The 24,242-nt window shown below is 39.7% G+C and overlaps 2 protein-coding genes across 2 annotated transcripts; both read right to left on the bottom strand.

Moving 5' to 3' along the window:
- Positions 1-9,685: 9,685 nt before the first annotated feature.
- On the bottom strand, positions 9,686-14,236 carry LOC139460276 (receptor-type tyrosine-protein phosphatase U-like). The gene is made up of 9 exons (XM_071241779.1): positions 14,201-14,236; positions 13,896-14,042; positions 13,255-13,354; positions 12,585-12,658; positions 12,291-12,413; positions 11,614-11,736; positions 10,520-10,656; positions 10,259-10,394; positions 9,686-9,757 (listed from the first exon to the last, which is right to left on the bottom strand). The coding sequence occupies exons 1-9, from the start codon at positions 14,234-14,236 to the stop codon at positions 9,686-9,688; spliced, it is 948 nt and encodes a 315-aa protein (XP_071097880.1).
- A 2,559-nt stretch (positions 14,237-16,795) lies between these two features.
- Positions 16,796-19,813, bottom strand: LOC139460274 (uncharacterized). Its single transcript, XM_071241778.1, has 6 exons — positions 19,695-19,813; positions 19,325-19,448; positions 18,812-18,870; positions 18,262-18,458; positions 17,481-17,568; positions 16,796-16,848 (listed from the first exon to the last, which is right to left on the bottom strand). The coding sequence occupies exons 3-6, from the start codon at positions 18,858-18,860 to the stop codon at positions 16,796-16,798; spliced, it is 387 nt and encodes a 128-aa protein (XP_071097879.1). The 5' UTR covers positions 18,861-18,870; positions 19,325-19,448; positions 19,695-19,813.
- Between the last annotated feature and the right edge of the window lie 4,429 nt (positions 19,814-24,242).

The raw sequence follows: 24,242 nt of genomic DNA, 5'->3' as shown, positions 1-24,242 counted from the left end.
TATCTCCAACTGTTTGTGACAGCCAAGCAATACAAAAACAGTGAGAAAACAGTTGTTATCTAATATGTGAGGTACAATCTTTATACCCTGTATTGTCTCTATATTAACACGTTGCACGTTCTTTTGGGAGGCGCTCTTCGTGGATAGGTAATATTTTACACCTTTACCAAACAAACAAAAAAGTGAATTGATATACTCTGGATATTGGTTATATTTGCCCAAAACAAAAGCAAATCAGTAATATGAGCTTACACAGGAAGGTCAGGTGAAATGGGTTATTGAAGTTATAAAGCCACGTGTGTGTGTGTGCGTGTGTGTGTGTGTGTGTGTGTGTGTGCATTTGTCTGGTTACACTGGTTACACACATTATGCCAGCCCACTGACTTACCATGCCGCAGTTACACTTGAAATACCGACTAAGACAGTATACTTACTCCGAGCCGACTAAAGTACTCACACGGGGGCGGTCGGGTAGCCTAGTGGTTAAAGCGTTCGCTCGTCACGCCGAAGACCCGGGTTCGATTCCGGACATGGGTACAATGTGTGAAGTCCATTTCTGGTGTCCCCTGCGTGATATTGCTGGAATATTGCTAAAAGCGGCGTAAAACCATACTCACTCACTCACTAATTTAGTCCTTGTTTTAGCCCCTCAATGCAAGGCAGGGTAACAACAAATACCATGACGCTACCGTGAATCGAACCATCGACTTTCCGAACCGACAATCTATCCACTAGCCAACGGAGGCTACAAGTGAAGACGGATCCTAGTTAGTTATAAGTGACAAGTACCATATCTTCACGTCTTTTGGAATGGAGCGGCCAGGGATTTGAATCACCGATCTTCCCAGACGAACTGGTAATAAGGTCAAAGCGTTGTAATTACATTTGTGTCGAAGTTGAAGGGACGAGTTAAGTACCACGAGTTATCCGAGGTTCGACACCACCGAAAAGAATAAGCAGGGACCAAGCTTTTACTTCGAGACAAACGCAAGTTTGACACAACAGTGTTTGACTGTATATACTTAGAGAAAGTATGTGTGAAATTGGTTGCTTGCTTGGTTGGTTTGTTGTTTAACCCCGCACTCAACAATATTTCAGCTATATGACGGCGGTCTGTAAATATTCGAGTCTTGACCCGACAATCCAGTGATTAATATCATGAGCATCGATCCACGCAATTGGGATACGGTGACCTGCATCAACCAAGTCAACGAGCCTGACCACCCGATCCTGCAGTTTTTGTAACTTCTTTGCATCATACAATTATGAAAAAACAAATGTGTATTGGGGAAGACTAAACTCAAACCTGCCAGGGTTCGTTTGACTACTGCTCAAAGTGGCGTTGGACCCCACTCCCTCACTCACTCCTCCTCTCGATCAGTTGAAGTTTGTGCGCAGTTGAAACTGATGTTGTTCATCATGCAGATGATTATGCATCATTATTTGATTCCTTGTATACTGAACGTCACTGCGAATACAGCTCATGGCACTGTTGGTTTTAATAATAGTTGCGGGGCACGGGTGCCAGTCGTCTAAGGCGCCGCAATTCGCTGTGAAGAGTTGCGTCCCTTGGGCACACCAGAAACCTATGATCTGGGTTCGAATCTCGGTTCGCCCCGATTATGCTTCTCGGTTTGTCAGCACCATACCCGTGCTCGTGGGTTTCACCGAAGTGGTAAACGTCTAAGACCTGCATCCCTTCGGGCTTTCCTCCCACATTAAGCTGACACGCCGCGATATAACTGGAATAATGTTAAAAGCGGTGTTAAACCCAACTCACTCACTCACTAGTAATAGTTGCGAGTCAGTTACGAAAATGTTATATAAGGGAGATAACTCCATTATCTGCCAGGGAACGGCATTGAGGGAGCGTTCATAAAATGAACGATCATGGCTACACACAATCAAATGTTTTCCTGTAGACTTCTACAATAACGTTATGTACAGGATGGCTTTGTAGCTACAATGAAATCACAATATTTTGCTGCCTTAGCCAGTTCCATTTTCAACTAAGCACACCAACCCCCGTTCCTCAGCAAATGTACTTGAACATATCTGTGGCCACCTTCAGCATAAGTCATCATGTTAAAAGGGACAACACTACATCTGGAAAACATGGTCAGTTTTTATTACTAGAAGGATGTACTCCACTAAAGCGGCTGGCCGGACAACTGATTCTGGTTTCGTGTAGTAGAACCCAATAACACTCGTATTTTAACACTGAATATTGTTTCGAGAGTGATGCTGACGGTACAAATACCATCGTCTTCGTCGTCAAAGGCGCCGCAATTCGCTGCGCAGAGATATGTCTCATTGGCTCGCCAGAAACCTAGGATCGTGGGTTCGAATCCCGGTTCGCCCTGATTATGTTTCTAGGTTTGTCAGCCCCATACCCGTGCCTTTGGGTTTCACCAAAGTGGTAAACGTCTAAGACCTGCATCAGGTCGGACTTTCTTCCCATACTAAGCTGACACGCTGTGATATAACTGGAATACTGTTAAAACGCCACTCTCTCATTACTGGGACACGAGAATAACATAGTGTTATTTAATTATTATGTTAAATTTTGTCTAGGGGGTTCGAAAAAAGCAACCTATGGAGAAGGTTTTGACTGACCCTGACTGTGTTGGTCATTGTTCCTGATTTGAGTTCGTCATGGTGAATGAGTGTGGTTTAATGCCGCTTTTAACAATATTCCAGCAATATAAGGGCGGAGGACTCCAAACATGTGCTTCATATGTCATACATGTAGGTGTGACATTTACACCCTTTTCTATAAATATTCCCTCAGTAACAGGTTTGACTTCAGTAGAAGTTCATAGTTTATTATATTGGTTTGGAATAGTTGTGAGACAGGGTTATGTAAGGGGAGATCACTCCCATCTTACTTCCTGTATAGACCATGTGCTCACAGGACCTAGTGTAGATGGAGTCACTCACACACGGAGCCCTTAAGTTTCAAGGAAATGTCGGAGAAAATAGGAGAAGATTTCGCCATGCCTTGGAGTTGCCGATCCATACGAGAAGACAGTTGAGTATTAATCCTCTTTCTTCCTCACAATTGCTCGAGAAGAAGCAGGAGAAATTTATAAATCCATGGAATGGGAAAATGTAGGGGATGACATGAAAATAAAAAAAAGATTAAGAACTTCTAAAAGTATTGTGTACCGAAGAAGAATGATATTGTTTTTCCACGTGTAACCGGAAAGCGGACAGAACGTTGGCAGCATATCACTGATTCGAGACAAAAATTTGGTTGGTTGTTTTTTTGTTTTACGCCGCACTCAGCAATATATGACGGCGGTCTGTAAATAATCGAGTCTGGACCAGACAATCCAGTGATTAATATCATGAGCATCGATCCACGCAATTGGGATCGATTACGTCAGCGATCCTGACCTCCCGATCCCGTTAGTCGCCTTTTACGATAAGCATAGTCACCATTTACGGCAAGGATGGGTTGCTGAAGACTTATTCTACCCCGGAATCTTCACAGGTCCGATTATTTACAGACCGCCGTCATATAGCTGGGATATTGCTGAGTGTGGCGTTAAACAATAAACCAATTGCAACCAGTAGACAACTGAAATTAACAACCGTACTTACGTTCACATAATTCACAATCCAGGTTTTACTTGGTGTATTCCTCAATGATTCAACATTCCTGTTTTTATCTCCTGGAATGCTCAAATCCCATTTTTAACCCTTGCTGGGAAAACAGCAATGTTCCACATTATTACCAAGGTCAAAACTAGAAACCAAATTCAATAAACATATATTTATAGTCTATCCGAAAAGATGACATAGTGTATAATTGCCTTAAATTAAGGAAATGTAAAATTTAAATTTTATGTAAATTTAATCTCCTCATGTATATTATGTCGGATCGGAAATATCTCAGGCGACAGATATATGCAACAAAATAAATTTTGTTTCAATATCATACTCCGGTCTGAAAAGAATGGATTCTTAGCCTGACAAATCAGCGATTGATATCGTCCCACCACCTCGGTCTGAGTACAATGTCACACCTTCAACCTTCATTTTGTCGCCCCTTAGGCAGCTGTATTAATACAAACATGGAATACTGAGGACCTATTCTGAACCGGAATCGAAACGGGAATGGATATATTAAACAGGCATTGTAACTAATTACGACTTACATCTTCATCGATTCGCTGTATATAGCTATATATGATAACGATCACCATTTTCTATATAACCCGTGAAGATCCGGGGTAGAATAGATCTTCAGCAACCCATACTTGCCGTTAAAGGCGACTATATGCTTGTCGTAAAAGGCGACTATATGCTTGTCGTAAAAGGCGACTAACGGGATCGGGTGGTCAGGCTCGCTGACTTTGTTGATGCATTGCGTGGATCGATGTTCATGATGTCAATCACTGGATTGTCTGGTCCAGACTCGATTATTTTACAGACCGCCGTCATGTAAACCAACCAATCAACTCTCTCTCAATGTCAAAACGTTTCAGAGAGCCAAGTATCATATGAAATGTAGTTGTTACTACGTCTATTGAACATAATATAGTACAACAGCGTTAAATATACATCTGTATAATAGTTCATGGCAACATATGGAGATCGAAAACCGAACGAATATGGTTGCTATCAATTTCATTGTATTTTTTGCCTTGGTGTACATTAGCTACACCTATCTCACCTTAATAAATCAATAAAGGATGACCAACTCACTGACAACGTATTGTAATAGCTTTTGACAATCGACAAGCTTATCACCACATCACCGAGGACCACAAATACCCCGTTATAGCGCGCGACAAGAGACTGTTTTTCATTAGAAGGGACTCGGACATATTTATCGGAAAAAGACGAATTGATTCTTTTGTGGAAATATTAAAAATACAATCGTGACAGCTGTTTCCGTGGCAATAGATGTGAAATAAATCGTTAGAACACTCACCGTCACAGGACCCGTGAAGATCCGGGGTAGAAGAACGTCGTCAGCAACCAATCCTTGCTGTAAAAGGCGACTAACGGGATCGAGAAGTCAGGCTCGCTGACTTGATTGATGCATGTCAGCGAGCCTGACTTCCCGATCCTGGTCCAGACTCGTTTATTTACAGACCGCCGTCACATAGCTGGAATAGTGCGGCGTTAAACAACCAACCAACTCACCGTCACACAATTTGATTACAAGGAGACATAATTTTCTCCACAAATGCCTCCGTATCGGCTGCTGTAGAATAGTGGCCATTTCTACACAACTTGTAGTGACGTCACATGAACACGAATTTTCGGATTATTTACAGTTGACGACTAATGCTATTAATCACTGGATTGTCTGGTCCAGACTCGATTATTTACAGACGGCCGTCCTGTAGCTGGAATATTGCTGAGTGTGGCGTTAAACAACAAACCAACTACAGTTTATGATCATGATCAGCACGTACATCCTTATTCTTCTTGGTGACACGGACAGAAAAAACAGATCATGTCGGCGAAGAAAGGAGACGTCACAACAGATGTTAGAAGCACCCTGTGTTCACAATTCCCAGACATTCACTGTCCCCACTTAGTGAACTCAACATGTGGACATCGCCTCAGTTCATCTCGTTGAAACTTTCCGCATACGCAACACTTGATAGATTCAGAATATGACTAATCGTCGCCTTGGATAAAGAGCTTATCAATCCAAGATGGTCCAGGTTGTTGGGTTGTTTGGTTTGTTGTTTTACGACGTACTCAGCAATAGTCCAGCTATATGACGGCGGTCTGTAAATAATCGAGTCTGGACCAGACTTTTGTTAACTGGTTGATGCAAGTCGTGTTTTGAGAAGAAATATCTAGATCAGTGATTGCTTGTTCACCAGTGTTCTTATGGATAGAATTTCTGGCTTGGATTTCTTGATGGTAACAACAGGTAGATGATCTTCAAAATAATTGTTATCTGATGGCTGTTCAATGATGTCAGGATCTGGAAGGACACGTGTAACTGACGCTTCTGATACTTTTTTTTAACTGATGATTGACAAACGTAGATGGCTTCATTTCCTGAAAGCACTTTGCGGACAGAAAAATCTGGTTTGCCTTACAATCCAAGGAACAGACGCTATATCTGTTAACTGTTCCAGAATTTGACCGCTGCCACTTCCCGCATTCAGAACTGAAAATCTTGGTGGAAGGCCCAAAGCACTTAACATCAATCGGCTGGCGAACATAGCTTGTGATGTGAGACCCGTGGCCGTCATATAGCAGCAGAGTTTTCTTGTCACTTCCGACTTTGGCATACTTCAGAAAAAGCCTGTATTGGACACTCCTGTCTCGATAACAGTTCAACATGTTCCAACTGTCGATACAGCTAAGAGATCATCGCACATGCATGAACCAGGGAAAATGAAAAAAAGTGGAATCTTCAGACACAATGCATTGTCGCATCCCAAAACAGTGACTGTAGAGGATTTCAATTGGAACAACGTCTGTAGATCCACCGATTTGCGATGGATAATGTGCGCGATTAATTCCGTGACACGTGAAGATCAGGGATAGAATAGGTCTTCAGCAACCCATGCTTGCCGTAAAAGGAGACTATTCTTGTCGTAAGAGGCAAGTAACGGGATCAGCTGTTAAGGCTCGCTGACTTAGTTGATGCATGTCATTGATGCCTATTGCATGGATCGAGGTTCATGATATCAATCACTGGATTGTCTGGTCCAGACTCGATTATTTACAGACCGCCGTCACATACCTGGAATATTGCTGAGTGCGGCGTTAAACAACAAACCAACCAACCAGTCCAGATTTGAAGAATTCATTATGCGACGATGTCGTATTGGCCACAACAGATGGTGTGATCCTCCATTTTGTATCCCTTGTGATAAGAGAATCACGGTAAAGCATCTATCTCATTAAAATCAGATCTTAGTTCTCGCTATCGCTAATCAAAGACCTGAGGATATCCCATTAAGTGTCACATCAGAACGACCTTTCATCCAACCAATCAGAGCGTCCCTTCCCAAATCATGAAAGTGACAGTCGGAATGTGTTTTCTAATCATGCAACCACGAAATATTTAACCTGGGGGTATTCCGAACGACAGTTGCGGGTTTTATGATTATATCTATACAATCTAGGCCGTCTATAAGCCATTCAAGAAGATTCTTCTTATCAGTTTTAATTTTCTTTTAAAGAAAATACGTCGAAATATGTTTCGAAGTGTAGTTGCCATTGTGTAGTCGGTCAAAATTCGCTAAAGGTCGTTCTGACGTGACCCGTAATGGGATGTCCAAGATGTTTAGCGGTAGCGACATTTGAAAAATTGGTAGATTAAATTTGCAAACTGAGATTGTTAGTGGCTGTATTCTTGAAGGGGGTTAAAGTACTGTAAAATTATTGTCCCACTGAAAGAGTACGTAAGTTCCACATCATTCAAAGTACATTTGGGTCTACCCCATTTTTGATCGTAGTATATTTGTTCGTTTTAATTGATAACCACAATTGAGTATAATCACCAGCGGAGGAAGTCATGGTGTAAATCCTGCTGGGGAGCCGTGAAGGAAGCAGAAATATTATAAGTCCCCACGGCCCCAGTATGGTGGCCTAACATTGGTTGCTTAATTGCGATCTCTAGCTCGTTTTTATCACGTTTTGTTGTATATATTATTATCGTTTTATCGTCACATACTAGTTTTAAATATGTCTCAGATACGCCGACGTCAACCACAAACCCAGACGTTGCAGCTGTTGGCCGAGTGGGCTACCATTTCCCAGGATGTGATTCGCATACTCGTCTCTTCCATTTGCAGGAGCTGCCAGGCCGCTATCGATTCCAACGTGGAACATAAGCGTTATTGATGGACTTTTCCTATGTCTTAACTTATTTCCGATAAGTGAGATGACTACAATCCCCAAGTGTTCTCTCCACGACATTATGGTTCAAATCTGGCTTTTTCTGAAGGGTATGTTGTGGTATCTGGAGTAAGAGATTTACCACAAAACGGACAAGTTTCATGTCATGAAATCCTTTCCTTACATAGCAAGGAACAATAACACAATGACAAATGAAATGATCATTTAATTAAATAGCACAACTAAAAGCTGATACATTGTTCACAATATAAAGATGAACGTGTCTATTTGCTTAAATGCGCATAACTGTATAAAGAGAAAATAACAACTTGTAACGAACACTTTTGCTGTGAAACAATGAAAGAAAAAGGAAGTGTAGTTACGACAGAATAATGTTACTATTGGAAACAACATGCTTTACGAATATATGTTTGATTAATTGTATGTGTGGTTTATGACATGTTACATGTGCTTAGGGTGTACGATAACAACTTTATGAATCTAGCCATGTGTATACACAATATTTGTCAGACATTAGAACAACGACCAGTTACTACTGTCAGCACAAACACTCTGTACGTCCGACGTGGAACTTAATCAATAGATATCTAACTTGTCTGAAAACGAATCAATTGCCATTCAGAATGCAAAATATGCCAATGAATTTGATTATCAATTTTCAGACATATTGGATAAAGACCATCGCATCTTTTCCATTTGTAATTTCGATTCTCAGTTAATGGGATAAATAAAATTGATGTGAGATAACATGACACTGCTCTCTTTTTATGTTGGTGTCTCTTACATACTGTGATACCAGAATTGCATGGGTTAATTTATGTTTGATAACATTGTCAGCCAAGCGCATTCTAGAAACGTTTACGTTTTATGTCTTGTGGGAGAGCATCCACCCGGCGATCGGAAGGTCCGGCCGCTTCATACCAAAAGACATTATAAGATGGTACTTGTTATTACCCTGCCTGGCGCGCGGCATTATGGGCTAATACAAGGACTCGTCGCCTCGGAGTCGGGATACTGTGTCTGCGTGGGGTATCCATGTTAAACTGCAGCATGGTATCTTAGTGGGATAGCACTGATAAAATCGACCTTAGTCTTGACTAGTACAAGCAGCCACATACACACACGTGCATGCACGTCGCTATATAAGTAGAATAATCCCTATATAGCGACGTTAAACTCCATTTAACCTCACCTCACCTGTAATGATTATACCAAAAATTGACATGTGCATTTAGGATGCAGTGTGTTCCTTTATAAAATGCCTGTGATGTGAATTGTTGAATAACATATCTGTGTTGGGCGTGCCAAATAGTTAAACATAAGACCCCGTAGTTGACAACTTGGCTGTGTCATACTTTCTTATATTACATGCAAAAGTTTCTTACATTACATGTATTCAGTTACATTATTCCATTTTGTTTTTCCGTGTTGTTTGACCCAGGCAACATCGGTAACGTGGTTGATTGCGTGTCATAGTGCCCTGATATCTCGGATCATTGCTTGTGTCTATTGTTAATGGTTTGCCTGGTTCAGATTCAGACTTGTACAGGCCCTAGGGATATATCGTGAATATTGCTAAGAGGCGTTAAATTACATTGATCCCCTTCACTGTAATTGAGTGATCAGGAAATACTACACCCATCTGAAATATGTCCGTGTCTGTCTGCAGGTGCATGATGAAGATGTATATTATAACAGTTGCACAGCTGAGAACACATGCATTACTGTAATCATGTCAATAATACAAATATACTGAGATAAAGAACTGACTTAATAGCACCTGAGACATAAAAAGTCTCCCAAGACTAAGATTAAGATCCATGTTGACCCACCCGGGTTACATGTTTGCGTAGACACTGGAAGCCCTGTGGTATTCCTTCACCATGTCATAACAGAACTTGTACTGATCCTAAAACAACAGAATATAACAACTAGAGATAATACATGTTGGCGTCTGCTGATCCAGAAGTGATCGTGAACTGAACATATAACGTATATATATACTTTAATTAATTTAATACGGCGCGTAACACCGACGCTATCCTATCCCTTGCAAATGTTGGGGAATGAAATAAGAGCTCTGAAATTAGCAACGAGCTCATGTTATGCATTTCATACTGATAGATTTGTTCACTGCAGTTTGAATACACAGGCTGTAAATATGACTACAGGCAAGAATAGAGTACTGCATTCTCACACTATAGTTCAAATCAATTTGGTACTGTTTTAATGACGAAATATGTGAAAGGATTTTTCTTAATCATAAGTGTTTTTTTTAACGCAAACTAACATAAGAAGACAATAGGTTTCGTCAGTAAATCAGAATAACTGTGACAACAACGTTCTGTTTCTGTGAGGTCACAATGGGTGTTAGATATAGTACAAGGGTAGAGCAGTATTCAGTACTCACATACGACTGGATGAACTGGGGTCTGATACACTGAAGTTCCCGGATGGTCAGGTAAATGTCCACTTCCTTGTCCAGTCTGAGTTTGCTGATTATGTTGAGGATGCTGCAGAACACTCCACACAGTCGGGCACCGTCGCTGTAACGAGACCAGGGGGATAGGATGGAACAAACAGTATTGTTTTCTTGTCTTGAACTATCCTTACAAATTATGTTGCATATTCATCTTTTGTAAGAACTATTTTGAACAGAAACTCTACTCACGGACAATGCACAAGTGTCTTGTGTTCTTCGGAAGTACCCTTAGTGTCGATCTCATTCACGAACTCCAGCATAGCTTCTGTGCTCCCAGGGATGCGGGATTTCAACTTGTACACTGTGATCAGGCGACTTGAATCGATCTGGAAACCATACACATTACAGTGAAATTGATATTGTTTTAAGTAGCATTCTCGTGGCATCAGTCTTTACGTCTGATCAAAAGTGTGATACAATGCGCACGATGTAAAGTGATAGATTGTAATACATGTATACACCCCTATCCCAGACACCTACTTTAGTACAAACAAACAACTTTAATGGAAATTGGGTAGTCATGCTCTACAAATCTGCAGCTTTGTGTCATTTTTATTGGGTTTGGTGTGTTGATCCAATTTCATTATAATCAGATAGATCTTAGATCTCGCTTCCGCTAAACAAAGATATGAGGACATCTCATTAAGGGTCACGACAGGAAGATCTTTTATCCGACCAATCAGAGCGTCGCCTACCAGATCATGAAAAAGACAGTTGGAATCCGATTTCTGATCATGCATGCTCCAAAGATTTAACACATGGTATTCCAAACGACAATCACAGGTTTTGCTACTGAATCTAGACAATCTAGGTCATCTACTTGCCATTCTAGAATGTTCGTTTGTTGCGTTTTCTAATTTTAAATCGAGAATTTTCAAAACGTAGCCGCCAGTTTGAAACTAAAGCCACAAAGCAAGAGAAAGCTGCCTTTCAGATTGGCTAATATCGTCTCTTGTCAGTCATCCCATTGGTCAGTCAAAATTCGCGAAAGGTTGGTCTGATGTGACCCTTTACTTCAGCAGAAGCAAAAACTAAGATCTGATTGAATGAGATTGGACCAACACACCATGCCCGACATGAGTGACACCAATCACCAAATTCATAGAGCTTGGCTACCCTATCTGATTTAAATGTCTGAGACAGACTCGATTATCTGCAGTACACCGTGACATTGCTAGAATATTGTTGACTACATTCACTCACAGACTTCCTGACACCAAAATAAATATTATGGGCTTTCATATGACACAATATGATTTGTCGACTGGTGAATGAGGTCGCACCTCTTCATTCAGTGTTACTGTTATTTGAACGATGGAAAAGATGTCTCTTGTAGTGTCCTCTGTGCTGTGTGTGACTCGGAAAGGTCCCATCTCCAACACTTGATCCATCATGGGATAAAGTCTCTGAAAGGATAACTATGAGATGAATGCGAAAATAAACGCATTTGAGATTGTTATTAACTCAAATAAGACATATATGAAGTTCCCAATGATCACCTGAAATTTCGTTACCAAAGAAAACCTACACACATATCAAAACTGAAGATGTTATAAGAAACCACACTATTTATTTAATTCATCAATGACAACTTATATTGTGTATGAAGCACGTGTTGATAGCATTACATGCCCCATATTTGAAGTTAGTAAAACTAAATAGTATAGTATAGGCTACGTTTGTTTACTTCAAATAAACATATTCTGAATAAGGGAAAAAAACCAGGGAGCGTTGGATGGTACATTAATCAAAAATGATCTGAAGTGTTCGCAAACTACTGACCGCGCATTTTATTAGGCTTTCTGCAAGGGTGTTGTTAGGCTCTCATGCCATTTGCAGCAGTGTCTGTTGACTACTTCTTCTTCTGCAGTGTAGTGTGACGAGCTGATGCCCATGTTTGATGTCACAACTGAACACTATGTTTACAAAAGCGGAGTAAATCCTTGTGTGCGATACCAACCTTATCGTCTTCGAGACAGACAATGGTGAAACAGTCGTGTTCATACACCAGCCTCCAAAAGTCAACAACAGTCGGTGTCACTGGTGTCTGGGTTGCCATAATACCTTGGGCACGTGTGGCAGACTGGAGTCAAAACAAATCAGACAACTATCATCGTTATCATGCATGGAACAAACAGTGGCAAAGGAATTTAACATTAATATGAATAATGAAACAGATCCCTGCAGATAAACACTATTACCATGTGATATTTCATGACTTCTACTGATGCAAAGAAGACAGCAGTGAACTTACTGGAAGCACTACTGCGTTGATGTAGTCATTATGGCCTGGCACGGGAGTGGAAAGATAGGGTCGTACATTGTTCGCTGAAAGAATAATGCGATTGTTATTTCATAAAGAAGATTAGGTTAGTAATCTTGGGTGTTCCCTAAACTGAACACCGATGTTGGTAGTATATATCAGACTATCTAAACATAGATTACGACGCAAGAACGAACATATATACTCATGTCTCTCTCGTTAAAATGGAGACGTCTTAGTCAGTTTAATCTTGGTCCTCGTGCTTTGAGGATGGAGTTAGTCTTACCTAGAGTGTAATAATGTTATATTCATCTGACGCAGTCACAGTGATTAGGCAGTGTGTATTTTGTGTCAAAAATTGGAATTGCATATCTTTGTTTGTTATTTCTAAACATTAATAATCCTGTATGACGATTGCACGTACAATCTTGTGGATTCAAATTTTGAACAAGGTGCGTGTTATTTAGAAATAATATTAACTAATAGTACGTACAAATATCTTAATGTCAATGTGGGTGGATGGAATGCCCGCTGACCAACACAAGTTCCAATTCGTCCTTATGACAGGACTTTGATCCTTCGAACAGATTGCAGAAGGGACAGAATGTTAACATCGACTCGTTGACTCATACACGTAGACGTATTTTGATACTGACTTCACCTGGTACAATGTCTTGATTCCTGTTTTTGCTTCTGTTCTCCGGTAGTTGAGCTGCAGACACTGCATCATCATCTACGTCCTGCTGCATCGCTTTGAGTGACTGCGGAAACAAGCAATGTAAGGTACGGTGTGTTCATCTTTGATGACTAATTAATATGGGAGAAAACATATATATACAGTATACATGTAATCGAAGACATTTAATATAAACATATATATATAGTGATTTAAGAAGCTGAAGCACCAGGATTAGCTTTAATAGTACTGACATTATTAGACAGCAGGGTATTCATTGCATCGGCTTACCTTGACTACATCACATAGAATCACATAACATCACTGTTGTAACATGATGTTGTTAGTCTCTGTGTACCAAAACATGACATAAATAAATAAAAGTTTAAATCCTTCAGTCATTTCCGTCATCACATTCAAGCTGGTTAGATTATTTACGCAAATGTTGCTGGTCCAGTCAAAACAGTTAGTGAGAGAGTATGTTTTACACCACTTTTACCAAGAGTCCAGCAATATCACAGAACCGTGACGTGTGAGCATTTTATCCACTTTGCAAAGCCACCTTCCAAAAACATAATAACGAAGCATTGTTTTTGTGTAGCTATTTCGTGGCCCATTAGTTGTACCTGATACTGCCTGCTCATCTCCGCCTCTTCATATCTGGTATATGTCAAACCACTTCCAATTGTTTTCTCAAATTCAGCAGAGGTATAAAAAGTGCCCCTGCTCCCAAGAGCTTCAAGGAGAACATCATGAACAAAGCGGTACTGTTCCTGGAAACATGCAAAAAGTGTTTATAAAAAATGTCGTCATTAGAATGTAGTCTCTTTTAATGTGAGTTATGTGGTTATCATATATAACTGAAAAAGTAACATAATTGTCATAATGCTACCAAACAATCATGTTTAGCCTTTTTAAAGTTTGGACTTACCACAGTCTGCACCATGTTCATCCTAGCCTCTCTCATCTTGGACACACACGAGAACACGTTCACTTTGTTCAGAGACTCGGCTTCGTGAAAGAGGTTGTCGAGCGCAATGAACGTCCCCGTACGTCCAACGCCAGCGCTGAAGCCATAAAAAAATACGTTGCCAGCAAGTCAGATATGCAGGTGAGTCATTTGGAGATCAGATAAACAGTAGGTGATATGGAGATAAATTACCAGGGAATTATATATGAAGGTCGAGTACTCGGAGATCGCAAATACGGTGATGATAAGGTATTCACATATTAGAGAAACGTCTTAACCAACCCCTATCCTCCATTTCTCATTACGTTCTTGCAGATACGTTTCCCAAGTTTACATGGCAATAATGCAGTAATACGATATTATTATAGTACAGGAAACTGAGGCACAGTATATTGTAGAAAAAAATGAAAATGCCTACACACATCCCATCTTATATTAAGCATGGTTTGATATGAATCCTGCAGTTTTGCTGTCAAAATAAGGGAAAATCTTTAAAATGAGGATTACATGATATAGGTAAAAAGAATATGTAAAAGTGAAAGGATCAGTGTATCCGACTGTATATCACTGGGTATGCTGTATATGCTGAGTATACATATGAAGGTACGATAAAGGGTCTTTAGACATCCTCTGGAAACGAGTATCACTGTGCAGGTCTTCAAACGGTGCCACTTGAATGGGTAGAGGTATTTTGTTTCTATTTGAAAGCGAAATCGTATTTTGGAAATGTCACAGGCAACATACCTGCAGTGAACTACAACAGGTCCGGTAATGTCCTCCTCTGATGACGTCAGACTCCTGTACTGCTTCCAGAAGCCGACCAGAGCCGGCGCTGAAGGAACATCGTGGTCAGGCCAGGACGTGAAGTGAAGCTGTGTCACTGTCCTCTTGACAGAGGGCTAGAAATAGCATCTCAAATGAAACAGATCTACAGGTCTCATATGGGATGGGGGCGGTCGGGTAGCCTAGTGGTTAAAGCGTTCGCTCGTCATGCCGAAGGCCCGGGTTCGATTCCCGACATGGGTACAATGTGTGAAGCCCATTACTGGTGTACCTCGGCGTGATATTGCTGGAGTATTGCTAAAAGCGGCATAAAACCATACTCACTCATTCACTCACTCATATGGAACAGAGGAAGTGTCAATTCTGATAACAACATATTGCACAACTCCGATTTCCTTAAATTAACTATTTTGAAGTACAAATAATGGTAATGATGAAAGCGACAAATCCCTTTTTAATAGCCACAAGAAATATCCTAGATGGTTAACAGTGACTGTCTCATAACCGTTTCATTCTACCGGGTACCCATTCACAGATAGGTAAACAGAGGAATATTTCGAACAAAGTAACATGCCCCAGGAGATGTGCAACCTATGTACAACATGTGCTTCAGTATCGCGCAGGACCAAAAGACCTACATTCGTAGAATGGTGAACACTGTATCTTCTGATGGTAAAGTCCGCCCTGACTGTGGCCAACAGTGGCTTGATGACAATGCGACCACACATCTTCTGTTCGTTCTCGTCAGGCCAGTATTGTTCACACTTTTTCTGTAAAAAGTGGATGGTTATGTGCATCCTTGACTTAGACTAACTGCAAAATGTAATGTTTTAACACTTAATATGTAGGTAATATAATTAATATCTGAAAAGGTCAATAATGCACCTCTGATTCTAATTTTAGACGGCTCCCAAAAACCTATCAGTTATATCAAGGTTGCTCGAGGGAAGGCAAATACATAAAGACGTTTGTTACCAAAGATTATTACAAGATGATTGTGTTCAAGTAAACTCTTTACTCTTTAGTTCAGCTTACCCTGTTTAGTTCCATGACTCTAGTTAGCATGATGATGATCGATACGTTTTCCTGCCACAGCATCCTCCAGAAATCGTTCACAGTTACAGGGTTTGGTCCTGGAATATAATAACCATGACATGACCATTTTTGAAATAGTGTGTGTGCATGATTATTGAAGAGAGGTATGACTCTGGCATTGGTAGTGTGAATTCCGAGTCAGAAGAGGCCGACGGGTGGAGTTTCGGGTTGGCGTAATAAGTGATTAACGGGATCGGGTAGGGATCCCAATTGTGCGGATCGGTGCTCATGATATCAATCATTGGATTATCTGATCCAGATTCGATCATTTAAAGACCGCTGTCATATAGCTGGAATATTGTTGAGTGTGGCGTTTAACAACAAACAAATAAACAAACAAATATAGGAGGTCATCCAAAATCATGTTTGTAAATAGAACCGTTCACAGATGCACTTTGTAGGATTGCAATGAAGGAAATGATACAGTAATAGTGGTCTATAAATGTTTAATAATAACGTTCAAGACATATACCTTGTGCAGCAATGAACACACTGGATTCGGAGAAGCCCTGAAACAAACACACGTATTGTACAGTGACAGATGACAAACACATTATACAAAATTACTTTTCGCTCACTCTTTTATTTGCAAGGGGCAGTTTTGAATGATATACATACAGGATTAGCTAACCCTTTGATTAAGTGTGGCTTACAGTTATGTAGCTGGCGTGGATATAGTCAGTCCCATGTGGCATCACCATCTGGCATCAGAACAACGCGACTGTCGTCATCTGTTCAAAAGAGAAATAAGGATATGTTTTCATTTCAGAGGAAACACTTAATGGAGATACTATTTAGAATTCACACCATTAAGGAAATTGAATTATAAATTTATATTATAGAGCAAAGATAACACGTTCAAAACAATGCTTCCTTACCCCTGCATGAGACAAATATGAATATTAGTCAGTGTATATCTTCTTCCAATCATTTATATATCACATCAAACGTATTATCTGATATCCTGAAACTTTCATTTACACATGACTGTGACATTCATCTATGTAGTTGGTCATATATAGTGAAAATATAAAAAAATACTGATCTGGAAAAGGAATGTTCTGCAATCATTATTAACAGGACTACAATGTTCAGCATGCCAAGGCGATAATTTGATAATTGTATGATTCAGATTTCAGCGTGAAAGTGGCATGTGATGTGTGAACAATTCATATGGAACCAGACTTAATGTATGAAATGGAGCCAGCCATTATTATTTCAAATGGGGTTCAAATCCTATTTAAGTTTTGTTTTTATTAACCAGCAAACACAATTACACGTCATTAGAAAACAATACCACAAAACGTACATGTACGCCAATAATAGGCTGTTATATATACACTATTATTTTTCTAAAACTCACATGGAAATAGTTCCAAGAAACGGTTCCTCTTTTTATTTTCAGGTTTTCTCCCTTCGACATGAGCTCCGTTTGTTCCGTAACGTAGTAGCTGAAAATATAAAACGCCAATGCCGAAACAGATTCCATTTGGAATACATGGCAAAATAGCTGTGGAACCTTTGTGAATGGACAACTGAAAATCAGCGATAACACCAGGTGTTCGCGAAAAGGGTAGGCATGTCCAGCCCTACCGGTAGCACCAGCCATTCTCACAAAAGTAAGTATTTATTAGCTGACGCCGCAGAGCAGTACTCTTGCTGTAAACAAACCATACAATCGAGTGATCGATGGACCAGAAAATCCAGTGACACGGCAGTGCATTTACTGATTTTGTTTCTAGTAAACTAGTAAAAACAATTTATTAATTTTAAATTACGTCTTTGTACAAGCGAAGGGATTATGCTGCGTAATTACAAGTAAATAACCCCGTTTAAGAACTAGATCGTTTTGCAAGTGTATTCATATTGATTGTATATGGACTGCGTCACAAAGAAAGCATGGAGGTAACCCATAGGGGCACGATTTAGACTGGCCAAACAGTTAGGGATACACATACTTTTGTTTCCTCTGTTGCATGAAGTCAACATGGAAACAAACGAAGCACCAATATTATAGATACCCACATGCCCGAATAACGCCATGATAACGCAACGCTTTTGCGAAACGAATGAAAATGTGCTTTTAAAGAGGTATGTCTTAATTTTAGATTACTTTTGTATTTATCAATTTAACCACGCCCTACCTTGTACTCGTGTTCGAATCCCACGCCCGTCACTCTGTCCCTGACGTACTGCTTGAGTCTGTCAAGGGACACAGGAGCTGGGACGACGTTGTAGTATGGCTCCGAGTTCTCGTACACGTTGTCTGCAGGAGGCTTTGGTTTCTTAGCAGGCTTCTCAGGTGGCGCAGGTTTACCTGCAGCAGGAGCGTCCTTCTCACCTTAAACAAGAGCAATCAGATATTATTGCAACATCTTGTTCTTTTGTTTCAGGTAAATGCCCTTAAAAAGATATGCTACTAAATAGGGTGTCTGATGTATTGACTATGTACGTGTACTTATATCCTAGGTGTCATGGTTGTATTGAAAATGTGTACATGTCAACACACGCGACACGACGTTGTCACTCTTAAATCGTAATTATTTCTATCACATTCCTGATATAGACAGAGATAAAGCATAGCATGCTCATCAGTGCGAGCAAATTGTGGTTCCTCATTTGCTATAAAAAAGGGACAAATTCTAAAACGAGAATAATAGTTCATCACCGTAGTACTAACATGATAGGACACACCTTTTACTTTACCGAGAGAAATTGTATTTTCTTCTTGTTGAGACTTCATATTACGTCTTCTGGAACATAAACCATCCTCTGTTTTAATGTATATGTACATGGTAGTACAATTAATGGTAGTTTCCGTAGAACTAATACTCATTGCATACACGTCTTTAGAAGTGTGGTACAATTTCGCAATGCCAAACAACTTTTATAATGTTTATCACTGTCATAGTGTGTTCCGTTGTGTATATTCAAGTAAAACCTTCCATATATGCTTCAGTGGTTGTGTGACTGAATATTGCTTGACGTTAAAGTGAGCAATATTCCGGCTATACGTCACGATCTGTTAAACACTGAGTCTGGCAAGCGCGTGACTGAAGTCAAGATGTTCGGATTCATGCCTATCCAAATTGTATGGTGCCTTAGGTACTTGGGACCTACTCTGTCGTGGATTAAACCAATAGGTAAGAGACTCATCTTTCATGAATATAAGATGTCATAAAACGATATTATAAGTATGACACATACCTCTTGATGACGACCAACAGGACTACGAGGATCACTGCCACTAGTATAGCTACTGCCGCTCCACTCACTGCCCCAACGGTAGAACTGGATATGGAATCGTCGCCCTTTTGAGAGCTTGTAGACACTATAATATCAAAAAGTCAAAAACAAGTTCCATGCTTTGGTTCATGAGTGAGTTATTAAGGTGTTACGTGCGATTAAGTTTCATTTCAGGGTAGACTATGAAAGATATTGGCACTAATCAAAGATGTATTGATATTCCAAAACAATTTCTAACGGTCGCAAATAAATAATATCAAATGTCTTTAATAACGTCTAGAATAAAGGAGAGGGGAAATTGTTAAATACCTAAAGCTGTTGATCTACTCACGCTTGCAGGAATCACCCTTGTAACCTTTTTCGCACCCAAGTATGCATGAGCCATTGGAGGGCTGACACGTCCCATTAAGACAATTGCCACAGGGATATTGGCAGTTTTCTCCATAGGTGTTGTTGACACACTCTATATCCATGAAAATGTGAAGGCTGATTTTGTATGAAACTGTTAGGGAATTAGTCTTACGTCATACTATCATTCAGTATTCCTGTTCGTTTACTGGCTGACGCTGGTACAATTATGTATGTATAAATTGCTTATTGATTGTGCAAGGTATTCTTAAAAATATTTGAAGTCAATCCTCATACATGACCTGCAAGATTTGGTCGTAACCCTTCTTAGAGAGAGCTTTACATTTCGAATTCACCATGTGTAACGGAGCAATTTTGGAAGATCCCCCCCCCCCCCATTCCACACACACACACACACACACACACACACACCCTCTCCTTAATTGGCCATGGCTTATCTTGTTGACATAATGGAGCTTCATAGCCAGGCTGACATCCTTTAGTGCACTCTCCATCTTGTGAGTTGCAATTGCCTCCCTTGCATTGACCACAAGCAGTACAGTTGGAACCATAATAGCCATCAGCACATTCTGAAAGCAGATGCTGAGACAGGCTTAATGACGCACATTCTGACAGCAGAAGCGTGAGAGGCTTAATGACGCAAATTCTGAAAGTAGATGTAGTGAGAGGCTTAATGACGCACATTCTGAAAGAAGATGTTGTGAGAGGCCAAATGACGCACATTCTGAAAGAAGATGTTGTGAGAGGCCAAATGACGAACATTCTGAAAGAAGATGTTGTGAGTGGTTTAATGACTCGCATTCTGAAAGTAGATGTTGTGAGAGGCTTAATGACGCACATTCTGAAAGAACATATTGTAAGAGGTTAATGGCGCACATTCTGAAAGTAGATGTAGTTACAGGTTTAAAGACGCACATTCTGAAAGTAGTTGTTGTGAGAGGCTTAATGACGCACATTCTGAAAGCAGATGTTGTGAGATCTTTAATGCCGCCCATTCTGAAAGAACATATTGTGAGAGGCTTAATGACGCACATTCTGAAAGTAGATGTTGTGAGAGGCTTAATGACGCACATTCTGAAAGTAGATGTTGTGAGAGGCTTAAAGACACACATTCTGAAGCAGATGTTGTGAGAGGCTTAATGACGCACATTCTAAAGGCGGGATATTGTGAGGGCCTTAATGACACACTTTCTGAAAGTAGAGGTTGTGAGAGGCTTAATGACGCACATTCTGAAAGCAGATATTGACAAAGGCTTAATGACCTACATTCCGAAAGCTGATGTTGTGAGAGGCTTAATGACGCACATTCTAAAGGCGGGATATTGTGAGGGCCTTAATGACACACTTTCTGAAACCAGATGTTCTGAGAGAATTAATGATGCAGATCACGATAATGAAACATTCAATGTCAGTCAGCAGGCAGTTATTTTTAATTCAAATAATATACAATTTTGTGTGGAATTAATTCCATATCTACTAAAGTGTGATTAAGATTATCTGCATGACTATTGGTATTAAGCAGGATCTCAGGTATTTGGTCTATTACAATCGGCATTGAGCAATATCCCTGAGAACCCACTGATTTTCACTGGTCCATTCGTATAACTTTCACAGCTATTTTGCCATTGACGCTAAATGGAATCTGTTTCGGCGGACAATAAAGAATGGTTATTCTTTTCCACTGACGCTTTAGATTTGTTTGTTACACTATCGTGGCTTTTTTGTGAAACGTATCTGGTCTTTGACAGTCGTTAACACAATAGAAACGTATATATGGTGTGGCTAGAAAGCATGATTTTGCACTTAATAAATTGTGTCATTACTCAAATATAAGTGACAATACTTTTGCCATAATAATGAGAAATCGCTGTAATAATGAGAAATCGCTGTCCATTATTTCATAGCATGTGCACATGAAGCTCTACATATAACGTTTCATACCATCCGCTAAAATCACCATCAAGGAAGGCTTCAGGATGAAGTTCAGTGCTGCTGTGTAGGATAGATTGATGGATGATCGAATTTTTCTTTATTTAAGCTCCAAACATGTATTCTTATTTTCCATTTTAGTGTCCGTACAACATGATAAGAAACATAATTTGAATTTGTTTAGTTTCTTCAAAGTTTCGTTGTTGCCTAATCGAAGTTGACGTGAGTGAAGTGTCGTAAAATATCAAACAACGCTTGCTCAAGATGGTTTTGTTCCAAAATAATAATTATAAAGATATGTAACTTTCAAGTTATAATAATAGACTTAATTAGGCTTTATTTGCATTTTTCAGCCTTTTTACCACTCTACCACACCACTAAATCATGATTATCAAGCCACCAACAGAATAAAAGTGATTGCGGTTATAGCTGGCTGTGCCTTTTTGTTTATGGAACAACTGGTCACAGTACAACTACTTTTTAACATATTCACTCCAGATGAAATAAACTATGTTACCTGTGTTGCACAGTGGAGGTTCATATCCAGGTTGACACCCATTACCGCATGTCCCATACTGATCACTACAAGCAGCGTTGTTCAGACAGTTGCCACATCTTGTACACGGGTTTCCATAATAACCAGGAACACAAGCTGTATCAGGATACGACTTTTTCAGTAAAACATCATCTCAACAATGTTTCTAAATATACTGTAATGAGCCGGTAAGGCAATTATGGTGTACATACATTTCTTTGATTTAAGATCAAACCTAGATTCTATACAAACCGATATACAACATATTGAGAGACACATTGCATGAATTACGTATTGACTGGCGCTCAAACTATACGGATTGTATACAATTGTGCAGTGAACATATTTGTGGTGTACACATATGGAAAATTACGTGTCTTTTACGTGTCTTTTACGTGTCTTTTATCACAGTGTAGCTGTGACATTGGTGTCTGTAATCAAAATGTGAGTTGTATATCCCTTGACACAGTGGCCTCTGATATCCAGTTTGACACCCAGCACCAAATCTCCCATATGCCATGTTACAAGAAACGTTGTTCCGACATTGGCCACATTGTGATGTACACTTGGACCAATATAAACCAGGCACACATGCTCTACGGAGATAGGAGAAAGTTAACATGCGGTTAATGTTAGAAATAGGTATGTTCATCCTACTGGTTATAAATGCAGGGAATGGTAAACTCACACACATCGATTAGGGTCATTTACATAAATCGCAATCTAGACTTATCATATGTTAAGACTATGGTAGCTTTTAAACATTCAGGTAATGTTATAACTATGAAAAAAACCCATGACATACACACAATATGTTGGGACATTTACAGAACTTCAATTTCAGAACAACCACATATCATGTAAAGAGAGAAAGAGTATGAAACCCAGCATGACATTTCCAATCCACCATGCGTCAAAGAACATTTTTGGATAGTGTCAACCTCTTGCACACACATGCATCCATAATAATCAGGGGAACAGATTAAATCCGAATGGGACCTAGCCAGTTTAGTCACATCACCTTGGGTCCCACGAGGGGTAACTTTGGGATATCCAGACTGTATGTTTATTGTTTAAATTCATGTCACACTGTCTATACCTTCCACGTTTTGTACGTGATTACTATTCGCCCAAAAAACTAACTCGAGGAAACCTACTCTCTCTACTTACGAAAATATATGTAATTCCGCTCAAAGGACATCACTTCCATTCTTGTGATAAAGAAGGTTTGTCAAAAGACATGACCACGCAGTGCAATTATAAATTAGAAACTAGAAAGGAAAGTTTATGTTTATATGATCTTCCAATGACACCATTTCACGTTTGGGTGTATGCAATGCGACTCTCTATCTCGTTTAGCAGCGACCAAATAAACTTACACATATGTAATAGTTGATGAAATGACATTGTTTTAGAGATCATCTCGATCGTGTTTTACATGAGACCAAACAATAAAGATTGATATCTATAAAAAATAAACACTGACGGATCTTCTAACATTATAGTAAGTATGACGCTAGCCTAAACACCACAGCTTATACCCATAACCTAACAGAAGACACCTGGCATTTCAAAAGCAGTTAATAGAAGCGATAACATTCATTTCCACAATCATTACAAATTTCAGCTAAAAGCAGAGTCCATTGTATTATACCGACTATATATAACATAACGTCTCACTTTTACACACAGAGGGACTGTAACCCTGTTGACATCCTTGTGTGCAGGTTCCATCATCCTTCTTACAGTCCGACGATCCACTACACTGACCACAAGTGGAGGAACAGTTGACCCCATAATGATGTTGGCCACAATCTGTACGGATGGATAGATATAAATACGTCTAAATCAGATCAGAGAACATACCTACTTTTATGTTACAATTCATAATCGCTGCCTTTAAGAAGGAAAACGTGTATTGATGACTACATTTGCATAAGCCATTAAATACGAAATTTATGTTTTTAACGATAACCTAGTGTAGAATTCACTATGGTGGCATCAGTTGGCACTGCTTGTGAATGGATTTCTTTTCATCAGACTGTT

This window comes from Haliotis cracherodii, unplaced genomic scaffold (assembly GCF_022045235.1).
Source record: "Haliotis cracherodii isolate W230 unplaced genomic scaffold, xgHalCrac1.p SCAF_14, whole genome shotgun sequence".
Taxonomy (NCBI): domain Eukaryota; kingdom Metazoa; phylum Mollusca; class Gastropoda; order Lepetellida; family Haliotidae; genus Haliotis; species Haliotis cracherodii.
Note: the sequence above shows the minus strand (reverse complement) of the source record. Positions and strands in the feature narration are given on the sequence as shown.

Bases quoted from the DNA above. Each gene is read 5' to 3' on its own strand.
- LOC139460274 (XM_071241778.1), bottom strand. From the start codon at position 18,860: ATGAAGTCTCAACAAGAAGAAAATACAATTTCTCTCGGTAAAGTAAAA. The intron at 17,569-18,261 runs GTAGGGCGTGGT...TTATATTTTCAG, and splicing joins GATTCGAACACGAGTACAAG to CTACTACGTTACGGAACAAA. The intron at 16,849-17,480 runs GTGAGTTTTAGA...TCTTTTGAACAG, and splicing joins TTTCTTGGAACTATTTCCAT to ATGACGACAGTCGCGTTGTT.
- LOC139460276 (XM_071241779.1), bottom strand. From the start codon at position 14,236: ATGAGAGAGGCTAGGATGAACATGGTGCAGACTGTG. The intron at 10,657-11,613 runs GTGCGACCTCAT...TATGGTTTCCAG, and splicing joins CAGTAACACTGAATGAAGAG to ATCGATTCAAGTCGCCTGAT. The intron at 9,758-10,258 runs GTGAGTACTGAA...CTGTTGTTTTAG, and splicing joins CCCAGTTCATCCAGTCGTAT to GATCAGTACAAGTTCTGTTA.